This window comes from Alosa sapidissima, chromosome 17 (genome assembly GCF_018492685.1).
Source record: "Alosa sapidissima isolate fAloSap1 chromosome 17, fAloSap1.pri, whole genome shotgun sequence".
Classification (NCBI taxonomy): domain Eukaryota; kingdom Metazoa; phylum Chordata; class Actinopteri; order Clupeiformes; family Clupeidae; genus Alosa; species Alosa sapidissima.
The window spans coordinates 32,661,221-32,675,585 of record NC_055973.1 but is presented as its reverse complement, the minus strand read 5'-3'; the positions used below and the strand labels follow the sequence as shown (position 1 = coordinate 32,675,585).

Sequence of the window (14,365 nt, the reverse complement as noted above, 5' to 3'; positions counted from 1 at the left end):
TCCATGTTTTTTGAGTACTGACTGCCCACTACTGCTTACTACTGTTTTACTATTGTACACAGCCTAATGTTTTCACTACTGTTTTAATGCTACACTGTTTTTCATGCTATATTAGCACACATGATCAATGATCAATGGCTGCGGTCAGGCTTCTGATACAATACTGAATGAATGAATGGCTATAACCCTATTACCTCAACCTGTTCTTGCACTGAAATAGTTTTTTATTTTACCTTGTCTACATTACACTTTACTCTCCTATTTGTCTATATTATTTATGCTGGTCTCTAGACCTTACTCTTGCACTGTTGGACTACTTTTTGCACCTTCACCATGACACTCACTCTCTTGAGCACCTTGCCAGGCACACATAACTAAGGACTATGGTTGGACTACTGTTTGCACCTTCACCATGACACTCACTCCTTTTAGCACCTCACCAGTCCCGGCCCTGTCACTACAAGCGTCTTATGCTTGATCACCCTCAAGCACATTGGACTTTCTTAATTTAACTTATATAGTGTATTTAGTATTTAGTTTTGTTAGTTTTCTTATCTGTCTTATCTTCTACTGTCTTATTGTACAGTGGAGTTTAGTTATATGTTTATACTTATACTTATGTTTACCATTTCTGCTGTAAGTGCATGTTGTGTGTTATGTCTGTATGCTACTGAGACCCTTGAATTTCCCCTTGAGGATCAATAAAGTATCTATCTATCTATCTATCTATCTATCTATAGGCATATAATGGATTGCGCGCGCAAGAACCGGTCTGCCACTGCACTGAGCAAAGCACGGCATTTTGCCGCTCAAGCACGTGCCACGGTCAAAGTTCAATCAGGTTGAACTTTGACCGCGACGCGCTGTGAGTCGTTGGTATTTTGCGCTTCGCCCTCTAGATTAGGCAGTCAAATGTGAGCACTCCACTGTAAGTCTAGATTAAAAAGCCAATCAGTCTGGCCCACCTGCCAGGTTGACTCATTTAGGTCAAAACACACCAGACTGTGACTTGGGACATTAAGGGACAAAATCACCATGGTGTTTTTCTGGGACATTTAGTGACGAAATCTCCATGGTGTTTTTCTGGAACGGGGGTCTACGCTAGTTACTGAGATGCCCATTCATTCAGCCCGCACAGGAAATCCCCTGATGGTCTGTTCACGCCGTTTAAACAACACAGCTCATGATATAAGCCTGTCAAAAATACCCCAGCACAGTCTCAAAACCCCCCTCGCTGTCAGAATAATTTGGTTCTGTGGGAGGCAAACAGAGAGAGTGAATGTGAGTCTTCTGTTCGCTGTGTTGTGATCTTCAGTCCTTCCCTCAAATGTTCTAAAAGGACAATGATACAATAAACAAGGTTCAGGGTTAGTTGTTATTGCCACAGGGAGCTTGTGTTTTTGGTGTCATTTGACTCTTTGTCAGCAGGATTACACAAAAACTACTGGGAACAATTTTCATGAAACTTCATCTACTTCATGAAGCAGGAAGAACCCAACAAGTCGATCAGAATCTTTCCCCCTTTAGAACCAAACAAGTGGATCAGAATCTTTCCCCCTTTTGTTCCAGTTTTTCTCCATTGGTTTGGCTCATTTCTTGAAACACAAATTACATTCTCAAAACACTAAGATCATTTGGCAAAACGGTCTTACAGTTCAGCACAACACCAATGCTCACTTGCAAAAGCTTCTTGAAACAGACTGGACATTCTCACTCTTGGTGCTTTTGCCAAAATAACCTGGATGGTTCAGCACAACACCATGGTTCACCTGCAAAAGCTCATATCTCTGCCAAAACAGTTCACTTGTGTGTCAAAACTACATTTCTTTCTCATATAAATAGTCAGTGCCCCCAAAATGCATCGTCCCTTTGGCATTGTGTAAGCACTGCAAGTCAAAATGTTTAGATGTTTTGTCACCATTGAAATATCCCTCATGTCCACCTCTCAGTCTTAGCCCAGTCCTTCATTGACAATACTGTACTTGTTTTTTGTCTAGGTAACGAAAATAGGATTTTCGTTAGCTAGCTGTCAAACGCTCATTAAAAACAGGGCAATATGAGTTTTCAACCAGGGTTGTTCAGAACCATGACCAAAGGAGCAGATCCAATTGGGCCACAGTGGCAGCTACAGCAATAAGACAATACAGCACGTCTGTTGTCAGGAAGCAGACCAAAGTACTCTAGATGATAACAAGGGTCGTATGAACAGAGCCATCTGAGTACTGTAACCCCCTGCAGGGTGGTCTAAAGCTGCAGCTAGGACAAACAGAGGATAAGGTACATTTAGGTTAGATTAGCACAATCTGACAAAAAGATATTCTACTGACACATTAGTCAAATAGCAAGAGGTCGGGTAAGGACATGGACATCAGTTGCTATCCACCAAGACAGAAGACAAAATCTGAAGAAAAAAAAAACATATTCAATGTTTCAATCAATCATACAACAACAAAATGCTAAACACTCTTCTCAAATTGAGGAGTTTTCAAATGAGCAGCCTTCCTTTTTGCTATGTCTGTGCCATTTCTTTTTCATTTTTGAATAAAAATTAATTGTATTCATTCCTCCCAAGATGTAACTGCCATGTGCTGTAAGACCTACAGTAAGCACCTAGACAAGACAAATTTCATTGAACTACAACTTGTCATTGAAATAGACCTACAGTAAACACCTAGAATTGTGAACTTTTGTACTGTTTTCTTCACCAAATAGGCAATACCGTACTTTCTCTAAATGTGCCTTAGATGTGCTCTATACTTGCAAATAGCAACACAGAACAGACATGGTATCTCTTATGGATAAGGAATGATTGCTGATTAAAGAATTGTGCAAAGGAGTTCCACGCAGGCGTATCAGAGATTCAGACTTGTGCAAGGAATCTCTACCACCTGGGAATAGACGTTTTCCTTTTGTTAAGCACAGGGAAACCAATAGAGTTTGGGGTCTTTGAATGACATCTGTGTTAACTGTTAAAAAAGGTGTGAGAAATGTGTTGTGATCTTCAGTCCTTCCCTCAAATGTTCTAAAAGGACAATGATACAATAAACAAGGTTCAGGGTTAGTTCTTATTGCCACAGGGAGCTTGTGTCTTACAGTTCAGCACAACACCAATGCTCACTTGCAAAAGCTTCTTGAAACAGACTGGACATTCTCACCCTTGGTGCTTTTGCCAAAATAACCTGGATGGTTCAGCACAACACCATGGTTCACCTGCAAAAGTTCATATCTCTGCCAAAACAGTTCACTTGTGTTTCAAAACTACATTTCTTTCTCATATAAATAGTCAGTGCCCCAAAAATGCATCGTCCCTTTGGCATTGTGTAAGCACTGCAAGTCAAAATGTTTAGATGTTTTGTCACCATTGAAATATCCCTCATGTCCACCTCTCAGTCTTAGCCCAGTCCTTCATTGACAATACTGTACTTGTTTTTTGTCTAGCTAACAGAATATTATTGTGTATAAAACGGAAAAAGAAAGAAAAATAGGATTTTACAGTAAGAGTAGAGAAATGAGAGACTGCTTTGTTGATGCACAAGTGACACAGTGATGTGAAGATTGAACAGGTAGTTTTGAGAATTTCAATTCTGATCTGAGAAATGTACCAAAGCGACTGAGAAAAACTGTCACTTGGAAATTGTGCTGTATGGAGGCTACCTGTACTTAATCATTTGCAAAGATAAACTGAGACATTGAGACATGTACTAAGACATTTACAATTTGATGAAATGAATGAGAAATTCAATTCTGTGAACAATTGCCAAGTAGTTTGGAGGTTTGTCTGTGTTATTTTGAGAATGTAATTTCTGTTTCAAGAAATGAGCCAGACCAATGGAAAACTGTAACTGTAACTGCCATGTCATTGACAATATGACCTAGGAGGTCTCCACTTTGAATCCCTGTGTAGTGTAGTCACTTGAGAATGCATTTTGCCCTTGGACAAGGCACTTTATCTCCACTATTCCACCTACAGTAGGACTCCCACCATTGGGACCTATACACGACAATAGTCTATATTGCCATGTGTTAGGGGCTGCAGTGCCAGACAACGTTCCTTGGAACATTCCTAAGCTTTTATGAGCGCACTCAAGTAACTAGGTGCAGTCCAGAAGTCACTTTGTAGGTGAACAGTTAGTAACAGGTAAATTTGGGGTAGCCAGGTTTGCTCAATGAGCTGTGCGGTATTGGGGTAATTATTATTTTTTTTTTATTGTAGAAAATTAAGATCCAACCACACAATGGAAAGGGGAGATAAACGGTTGCTGACATTTTTTAAATACAGAATTTAAACTAAGACATTTTAATTTAACAAATTTATATAAAAAACATGCTGAATAAAAAGCTAAATGTGTACTTGAACTAATCCTAAAACACTTTGAGGACACAAAGGGCTCCAAGTTCAAAATGTGTTAAAAATAAAAACTGCTGTCAAACGCTCATTAAAAACAGGGCAATATGAGTTTTCAACCAGGGTTGTTCAGAACCATGACCAAAGGAGCAGATCCAATTGGGCCACAGTGGCAGCTACAGCAATAAGACAATACAGCACGTCTGTTGTCAGGAAGCAGACCAAAGTACTCTAGATGATAACAAGGGTCGTATGAACAGAGCCATCTGAGTACTGTAACCCCCTGCAGGGTGGTCTAAAGCTGCAGCTAGGACAAACAGAGGATAAGGTACATTTAGGTTAGATTAGCACAATCTGACAAAAAGATATTCTACTGACACATTAGTCAGATAGCAACAGGTCGGGTAAGGACATGGACATCAGTTGCTATCCACCAAGACAGAAGACAAAATCTGAAGGAAAAAAAAAAACATATTCAATGTTTCAATCAATCATACAACAACAAAATGCTAAACACTCTTCTCAAATTGAGGAGTTTTCAAATGAGCAGCCTTCATTTTTGCTATGTCTGTGCCATTTCTTTTTCATTTTTGAATAAAAATTAATTGTATTCATTCCTCCCAAGATGTAACTGCCATGTGCTGTAAGACCTACAGTAAGCACCTAGACAAGACAAATTTCATTGAACTACAACTTGTCATTGAAATAGACCTACAGTAAACACCTAGAATTGTGAACTTTTGTACTGTTTTCTTCACCAAATAGGCAATACAGTACTTTCTCTAAATGTGCCTTAGATGTGCTCTATACTTGCAAATAGCAACACAGAACAGACATGGTATCTCTTATGGATAAGGAATGATTGCTGATTAAAGAATTGTGCAAAGGAGTTCCACACAGGCGTATCAGAGATTCAGACTTGTGCAAGGAATCTCTACCACCTGGGAATAGACGTTTTCCTTTTGTTAAGCACAGGGAAACCAATAGAGTTTGGGGTCTTTGAATGACATCTGTATTGGTTAACAAAAAGGTGTGAGAAATGTGTGAACCCAATGAAAATGTTTAAACACATTCGCAAGAGATGGGGAACAGAGAACTTCAAGCAGGTCGAGAAAAACTGTAACACAACGCTACCTGAGGTACAAAGAAATAAGAATATTTTTAATAGAAATGATCCAAATTGAATAGCCTATATATATGAGAACAAATCTAGAGGTATACGGAGTAGTGAAAGTACCAGCAAAAGCACATCTATCAGCAAAATCACTGTGGACCAATAGGAGCCGACAATAGAGGGCAGTATTACATAACTCTCACGCTTTGCCAGCTCTATAAAAGACGTCCCCTGCATCCCAAAAGGACACACAGCTTTCCCTCCAGGAGAACCACACAGACTGCACCAACCAGCTCAGCTGCTCAAACTCCAAAGAAAGAAGAACTAAACCATCAAGATGCCAACTAAAGTTCAGATCACTCAAGGTACTGTTTGTTCTACACATTTTAAGTTGAGATCACTCAAGGTACTGTTTGTTCTACACATTTTAAGTTGAGATCACTCAAGGTACTGTTTGTTCTACACATTTTAAGTTGAGATCACTCAAGGTACTGTTCGTTCTACACATTTTAAGTTGAGATCACTCAAGGTACTGTTTGTTCTACACATTATATGAGCAGAGTACATACTTTAGGAATACACACGAGGAATTACATTTATGCTACGGTTGAGCTGATATATTTGTTAGCTATAATCTACCTGCTGCCTACAGTATGTGACTCAAAAAGTCTAACTGCTGTCAGTTTATAGGTACACTACGAAGGGACTGCAGTCATTTACACATGGGACAGTAAAGTTTATTACTACCAACACAGAGTTTAGTTTTATATACTGTTGATATAGCTTTAATCTTTTTAATCTAAAATATGCCAGGTCTATGTCTATGGCCTCATGGTTACAGTCTGACAGTTTATTTGGAGGTAAATTACCGTAAAATAAGAATGTGCTGTAGGTGTCGTTTTGTACACTTTTGTACAAGCTTGCAATCTTATTTTCTTTGTTTTCATTTTCACTTCACAGCCCCTAAGGTGCACAAGTGCAAAAATCAACATTACACAGATGTGCATGGCTTGCCATGTATTGAAAAGATTGTGTGTTCAGTCGATGAGACGCCAGAGCCTATGCAAACAGTCATCCATGGGACCATTCCAACCTGGATCAAGGGCAACTTCCTTAGGAATGGCCCAGGAAAGTTTGAAATCGGAAACAACAAGTAAGTGGAAAAGCTCCTACAACACACAACAGTTTCAACCCAATTACAAATGTGACATTTCACTCATTAAAACAGTGATTGTATAAGCTATTGTCTAATGAATGTTTGTTTGTCTATTTTTTTTCTTTCAGCTTCAACCATTGGTTTGATGGCATGGCTCTGCTGCACCAGTTTAAGATTGAGAATGGTCAGGTGACGTACAAGAGTCGCTTTCTCACCAGCGACTGCTACAAGGCCAACACAGAGAACGACCGCATCGTCGTTTCCGAGTTTGGCACGGTGGCCATGCCGGATCCCTGCAAAAACTTCTTCCAGCGTTTTCTGTCACGCTTCGATATGCCAAGTGAGACTCCATATCAAACTTTTTTTACACTTAAAACTAACAATTCTGCACTGCAGGCTTTTGAATAATGTAAGCATAGCGAAGAATACCTTGTTATTAGTAGCTAAAAGTGTTAAAGGATTTAATGCCATGGACAATTCCTTTGTTTTACAGAGCCCACTGACAATGCAAGTGTGAGTTTTGTCCAGTATAAGGGAGATTACTATGTCAGCACTGAGACTAACTTCATGCACAAAGTGAATCCAGAAACCCTCCAGGCCACTGAGAAGGTGAGCTTCTCCAATCTAACATAAAGCACATCACATTGCTCATGGTATATCAACAAACAGTTACCTGACTAATTCACTTGTTAAACCTTCTCCAATCTAACATAAAGCACATCACATTGCTTATAGTATATCAGCAAACAGTTATCTGACTAATTCACTTGTTAAACCTTCACCAATCTAACATAAAGCACATGCCATTGCTCATGGTATATCAGCAAACAGTTATCTGACTAATAAAGTGAACATATTCTCTCCGCCAGGTGGACTGGAGCAAGTTCATTGCTGTCAATGGAGCCACAGCACATCCACATATGGATCCTGATGGGACTACGTACAACATGGGGAACTCCTACACCGCTAAAGGTTAGTGCATTTGTTTGTCTGTTACATTGTTAGTGCATTTGTTTGTCTGTTACATTGTTTGTGTCTTTCTTTGTTTAGGCATTTTGTAAGCTTCTGATTTCCATTGCCATGTTTGCTCCTTTTCCTCCTTTCCCAGGGGCATTTTACAACATTATCTGCGTGCCTCCTGAGAAATCTACTCCATCAGATACTCTAGAGGGCGCCAGAGTCATTTGTTCCATCCCATCGGTGGATAAGACCAAACCCTCATACTACCACAGCTTTGGTGAGTCACTGTCAAATAGAGGACCTAAAACACCATGCATTGGTTCTACCTGTGCGCTTAACACAGGCCATTACACCACTTAGCCCACATTGTTTTTCATCATAACTTTTTGCGATGAAATAGTATTAGGTGCTGATGTTGCTGCCTACCTGGAGAGTTAGAATCAGCTGGTTTAGTGAATTATTGTACAAAGCAGGGCTTTTAAAAAAGCTATGAAAAGCTTCTTTGTAATATATAAAAGTGTGTGAAGTCAGCATTTAGTCATGATATCGAATATCTAATGATATTTAATCATTATATCTAATCAAAAGATGTTTTGGTTTGTTTGTTTGGACACAGCGATGACTGAGAACTACGTAGTGTTTATCGAGCAGCCCATTAAAATGGATTTGCTGAAGATCATCACGGGTAATCTGAGAGGAAAGGGCATCAGTGAGGGAGTCTACTGGGATCCTAAACATGACACCATCTTCCATTTGATCAACAAGCACACTGGAAAGGTATGAGCCCAAGCAATCGCAATCCAACACGGTTTAGACTCACCCCTTATAGAGATGAACTGAGTTATCTCACCACTCACTCTCCTCCTCGTTTCAGCTGAGCCAAGTCAAGTACCACACCAAGGCTCTGTCCACCTTCCATCAGATCAATGCCTTTGAGGAGAATGGATTCTTGGTGATGGACATGTGCTGCTCGGATGACGGCAAGGCCATCAACAACTACATGGTTCAGAACCTGCGCAAGTCAGGAGAAGCTCTGGATGAGGTAATGCCTGCTATCAATCTTGAAGTCACGCAAATGAGCCATATAATTAGCTCTGGCTAAGTGGAATAGGTGGGCCTATGGCTCCCTAGGCAAATTTGAAGGATAATTAAATAATATACCAGACAAAAATATATCACACAATATACCAAAACAAAAACACAACTTCAGATGTTGCATAAATATCAGATGTTGTGTAAATAACAATTTCTGAGAGCACAGAACAAAAACAAGGTTCTATTATCTCAGCTTAAGAAACATGGGAACAAACCTAAAATGTTCCCTTAGTATTGTTCTTCATTGTATGTCCACTGAAATAGAGCTCTGGCTTTCTCAGGTGTACAACACAATGTGCAGAGTATTCCCCAGGCGCTTTGTTCTGCCTCTGAGTGTGAACGAGACACCTTGTGGAGAAAACCTGAACAGAAGACCAGACAGCCCAGCTACAGCTATCAAGACAGCCAAAAATCGGGTAGGTCAATATAACAAACCTTTGCCAGTATCAATGATTTTCTATCTGTTTTTATTTTTAAATGGCCAGAATTATTATACTGTTCTCATTTTTAAATGACCAAAACTATTATACTGTTTTCATTTTTAAATGGCCAAAACTATTATATAGTAGATATGGTATTCAAATTTGGAAGAGTGGTTAAATGTTTCACTTCTATTCTGAAGGTTGACTGCACACATGAAGATCTTCATGGGGATGATCTGCATGAATATGGTGGACTAGAATTCCCACAGATCAACTACGCAAAGTGCAACACTCGTCCTTACCGCTACTACTACGGCTGTGGCTTCCGACACCTAGTTGGAGATTCCCTCATCAAGATGGACCTGGAGGGGAAGAAAATGAAAGTAAGGGCCAAATAAAATATTTACTAAGTAACGTGAATGATCCCAGAAATGACATTTTACCAGCTGTGACTGTGTACTATCTTCACCGTGGATTTATTTGGTATAAAGTGTTTAGCGTTAACATTCATTTGTTAATGTTAGCCTACTGATGAGTCGATTCATTTGATTGTCATAGGTGTGGCAGCAGGCTGGCTTCTACCCTTCTGAACCTGTGTTTGTACCAACACCTGATGCAACAGAGGAAGACGATGGAGTCATTTTGTCAGTGGTCATCACTCCAAATGAGGTAAAGTGCACACAATGGCATCTGAGAATCACATTACAGTGTTGGTTCCATGCATTATGTAAAACACAATCTTTTATAACATGTATTGAAACAAATGGAAATTGAAATTAAAAGAAATAATCTAACTGTAAAGATGACTTTGTCTCTCCTCAGGACAAGGGCACGTTCCTGCTTGCCTTGGATGCCAAGTCTTTTGAAGAGCTGGGCAGAGCAGAGGTGCCTGTGAACATCCCCTATGGCTTCCATGGCACTTTCAACGCTACCAACTAAAAAAAAAAACAGACTGAAAAACGATAGCAGCCCACACACAAATGACAAGCTTTGTGACAAATTTGAGACAGCAAGCAAACGAGAGCAGATTAAAAAGAACAGAATGAGTCTCATTGAAAATACAATCCATTCTTTATATTCATGGATGATTTGAGTGGTTTGAGTGATTGATTGGTGTTTGAGTGAAGGAATGTGGAAGGAGAGTGACAGAAGAGTAATGTATTGGTTGGCCACATAGTCCTAATGTTTTAGTTTGTTTTCATTTAAATATTGTATATTTCTGTATCATAAACATTTTATTTTGTACAGTATTATAAATAATGAAATGTTACAGTATGGTGTATATTTTTGTCAAGTTTAGTTTTTATTTACAGAAATATTAGAATAAATAACACAACTTCACCATGAGATCTCTATTTAAGTCATAGAACTATTATTCAAGAAGAACATTCGGGGTCAGGGTGGAGTTGAATAGACAAAAAAAAAGACAAAATACAACAAACAAAAAACACTCACATCAAGCATATCACAGCTAAATGGAAACCACTTTGCCATAAAAGAAAAAAATCAACCAACATGCTATAAATACAATCAAATAAGCTATCTAAAACTACTGTACAATTCTTGCTGCTCTCAACAAGGTTATAAATATATACTTCACAGTTTCCTGAGGCACCCTCTGAGTGCTAAACAGATTTAAATGGGCTGGGGCATACAGTACAAACAAAATATGATATTGCTGTATGCGGTAAACTCTTTATCCTTTATTATAATTATTTATGAATATTATTTATCCTTGTAATTTTTCAGAGATGACAGCCAGTGAATGTCTCAAGTGCTCTTTTTTCTCCTTGAGATGTGATTCTAAACTCCTGGCCTCCATCAGGATGTCATCCAACTCATTCACTTGTGAGGAGTCCACAGACACTCTTTCTCTATGAAAGAGACAAGTTTTAGTCCAGAAGTGAATAGCCTAAAAAGTGGCAAAGTAGGTGCATGCCCAGGATGAAAAGATCAGAAATCTAAACTTTAGCCTTACATACCTTAACAATTCTGTGAATTCTGAGAAGAGCATGTTGAGACTTCTATTTGCTTCTACATATGAAAGGAAGAAAGAAAGAAAAGACACACACGCGCACACACACACACACACACGCGCACACGCACACACACACACACACACACACACGCGCACACACACACGCGCGCACACACACACACACTCACAAGTTACGAGGAGAATGATGACGCTATGTAAGCCTGTAAGCAAACAGTTTTTATCACATTACTAAAATTGATAGGCCTATCAAAATGGTCTGGCTTGGGCTCTTCAGAAAATAGTAATTAAATCAAATCAGTCTTAATTATGGATAATTATACACTGCAGTTTGAAGCACACTTCAATAGTAACTAAAACAGTATGATCCACTTCCAAACATTTACATATTTCAGTAAACCCTCTAGCCTAAACTCACTGAAATGAAAATGTTTAGGTTTGGCTGTATGCTATCTCAGCAGCCTGTTTTGTTTCCTCAGGAAAACAAAATGTCACTTAGCATGTTGCATAGACCAGACTTAAATCGCACATGACTTAAACAGGATTGTCCATAAGGGGAAAAATGCTGACCATGTAAAAACTTCACGTTACCTGACATTGCCCCTTCCAATCCATGCGGGATTTCATGGCTTTTTGGAGTAACATTCATATCCACACCTTTCACCTTCTTCGTTGGAGAGTCAGTAGATTGGTCTATCTGTGAATCATATGTACATCATGGTGTTACATTCATGTTTTTTTTTTCCTTTCGAATTTACAAGGTAAATTTGATTAGCTTGCTAGCCAGGTAGAATTTGCCTATCCACAGTAGGCACTAGGCAGGTTAGCATCAGAAACTCCTGAGTTTGGCTAGGATAACTAGCATAGAGGTAAACAAAAATAAATAACGTTAGTCTACAATCGGTTAACAGTAACTGTGACATTTTGATATTTCTAAAATATTACCAGCTAATCTTCGGACATTTAGAAAAAAGATACCACCGTGATATCATTCCACTTTACCATTTTTGGTTTGGATATTTTGCTGTCAACCCCACCTCTGCTAACGTGACATGACGTCTGGGTTCTTTTTGCTGCCATTATCCTGATGGTTAGAAGGACGGTTAGCACTAGGCCTACTTATCTGATTTATGTTATACATAGAAGTAAAACATCGTCTAAAAGAAACATTTAGCACTAGTTTAACACAATCTAAGAGGTGCCTGATAAACTTACTGAAACGGGCCTTTCTGTGTGAATACTCTTCCCTGATTTCCTGTAACATAAACCTAAACTTTATCCTCCCCTGCCAGATGACTAGAGAGCACTTCGTAGAACTCGCTCGTGACACCCGTGTACTGAATGGGTCACGTGCATTCAGCATTTTGTTTCATAGAAGAGATTTAAGTCAGACCTTGACACTAACTGAGAGATGAAGGAGGTGGGCTGTTAAATTAAAACAGATCATGATTTTCTGAATGTCATGTAAATGTTTCACTCAGCATGGACCTCATGAAATAGCTGGTATAATTCATGAACAGGGCCTAGGCCTACTCTGTCTGTAGGCTACATAGACTGTTCTATATAGTCTATGGTAGGCTACATTACAATGTCAGTAGCTTACAATGTTAAAGAACATCAGTAGGCTACTTTCTCTAAATTGTGGTTTCACAGTCACAATTCAATCTTTAAGTAACAGTTCTACTAACAAATTAACTAGTGTTTTTGAACATATGTTAAAGGATTAACTTGAGGATTATGCTAAAGAAGTTGAGAGAAATAAATGAGTTTTACTGCTTGCCCAGTGGCACTGATGAGTGGTGTACTGAGCCTACCAGAGGTGTTTGATTGTTTGTGCTTTATTTGTCAGAACGAAATTCCTTTATTTATTTATAATTGCTATTATATTTTCTTACACATTTTCAGGAGTTCATAATGTATTGTTATTGTCTGGTACAGAGTTGATTTTGCGCTACCCACACCACTGTAATGCAGTATCCTCACAAAATTACATTACAACATTTCACACAGCATTACATCATTCCTGGATTATCGACCCTCACTGTATCTGCCAGTACCATGCTCTGTAGTTCAGTTTAAGTGCAATGCCTGTTCCCTCTTATCTTTTTTTTCAGCTGAGAAAACTGTTTTCAACTGCTGAGCAAAAACAGCTGTGATTTTATTGTCATTGCTCATTGCAGAGATCAAATGCAATTCCAAAGCATCAAGTTCAAAAGAGTTCCCTTTATTGGTGTTTAATTGGATTTTAACAGTTCTTCGGGTTAGACATTTTCAAATTTAAATCACTGAAATAATTATTGTCTGATGTGGGCCTACTGGAGGCCCGGTATGTACCACTGAGCCAGTGCAGTCATTTGTTCTAATAGAAAGTTGTCAAATAAAATCACAAAATTATCAAGCCCAAATTAAGGTCATGTCCTTATTAGCCATATGAAAAGTGTTCATATGACGAGCGAGCTAACATAATAATTTCTTGATTATAATGCTACTAGTTTCTAACTTCCAATGCTGACACATGTGGCGGCCACAGCAGCTCAGCCTGTTTTGTGTGTTTTTCTTTTTCCCTTCTCTTGACATTATTCATCCTTGTGAGTTTTTCTTGTGTTGTATGGGTCTGTCATATAAGCTACTGGATGCCTACATTTTGCTCAGGATGAAAAAATGAAACTCAGTTTATTAACTAACAAGGATTGGCTATGAGTTACTGACAGCTGCATTCCTCTTTGGACGAGGAACTTACTTTTCTTCTGCTTCTGCCTTTGATCATTATTGCAATGAAATGCTCTGTCTGCAGTTTCCCTTCTTCATTTGCCCTGCAGCCTGTGCTCAAAGCCAGCACTGCTGCTATAATCTGCTCTGGGTTGCCCTGCCCTAAATGCTCCCATCAGATTTGTCAGTAATTTTGCCCTTTAGAGCGATATCTACATCACATCTATAGCTGGCCCTGCCCAGTCATCATCCTGAAGGCCAGTCTGTAGGCCTAGGCCTACTGCTTTATCAGACAGGACCTTTGGTTAAGTTCATATTTTTTAAAAAGATAATTTTGTTGTGATTATGAAGTTAGTAGGTTAATTTTATTGTATAGTGTCTACCCCAGTGCAAATAAACACATAAACAAATAACACAAGACTCAAAGGGTAAATTGTCAATTTCATGATAATTGTATCAATTTCGAAAACTTAGAAGCCGCCTCACTCAAAAAAGACTAAATTGATTTCGTAATTTCCCCAAACATAATGCACTGGCCTTTTTCACCTGGATGACTGCATTCCAACGT

General features: G+C 38.9%; 1 protein-coding gene and 1 long non-coding RNA gene across 2 annotated transcripts; one reads left to right on the top strand and one right to left on the bottom strand.

Annotated features, from left to right (window-relative positions):
* The first annotated feature begins 5,375 nt into the window (after positions 1-5,375).
* bco2b (beta-carotene oxygenase 2b) lies at positions 5,376-10,502 on the top strand. The gene is made up of 12 exons (XM_042068652.1): positions 5,376-5,824; positions 6,420-6,612; positions 6,744-6,955; positions 7,109-7,224; positions 7,485-7,587; positions 7,724-7,852; positions 8,192-8,352; positions 8,450-8,617; positions 8,952-9,086; positions 9,293-9,475; positions 9,651-9,761; positions 9,915-10,502. The coding sequence occupies exons 1-12, from the start codon at positions 5,797-5,799 to the stop codon at positions 10,029-10,031; spliced, it is 1,656 nt and encodes a 551-aa protein (XP_041924586.1). The 5' UTR covers positions 5,376-5,796; the 3' UTR covers positions 10,032-10,502.
* A 383-nt stretch (positions 10,503-10,885) lies between these two features.
* Positions 10,886-12,440, bottom strand: LOC121688803. The gene is made up of 5 exons (XR_006024696.1): positions 12,304-12,440; positions 12,091-12,172; positions 11,680-11,785; positions 11,075-11,126; positions 10,886-10,966 (listed from the first exon to the last, which is right to left on the bottom strand). It is a non-coding gene; the product is annotated as an uncharacterized LOC121688803 (long non-coding RNA).
* Positions 12,441-14,365: the final 1,925 nt, after the last annotated feature.

Coding starts and splice junctions, on each gene's coding strand:
- bco2b (XM_042068652.1), top strand. CDS start 5,797: ATGCCAACTAAAGTTCAGATCACTCAAG. Junction 8,618..8,951: donor CAGGAGAAGCTCTGGATGAG/GTAATGCCTGCT, acceptor TGGCTTTCTCAG/GTGTACAACACAATGTGCAG. Junction 9,087..9,292: donor TCAAGACAGCCAAAAATCGG/GTAGGTCAATAT, acceptor TCTATTCTGAAG/GTTGACTGCACACATGAAGA.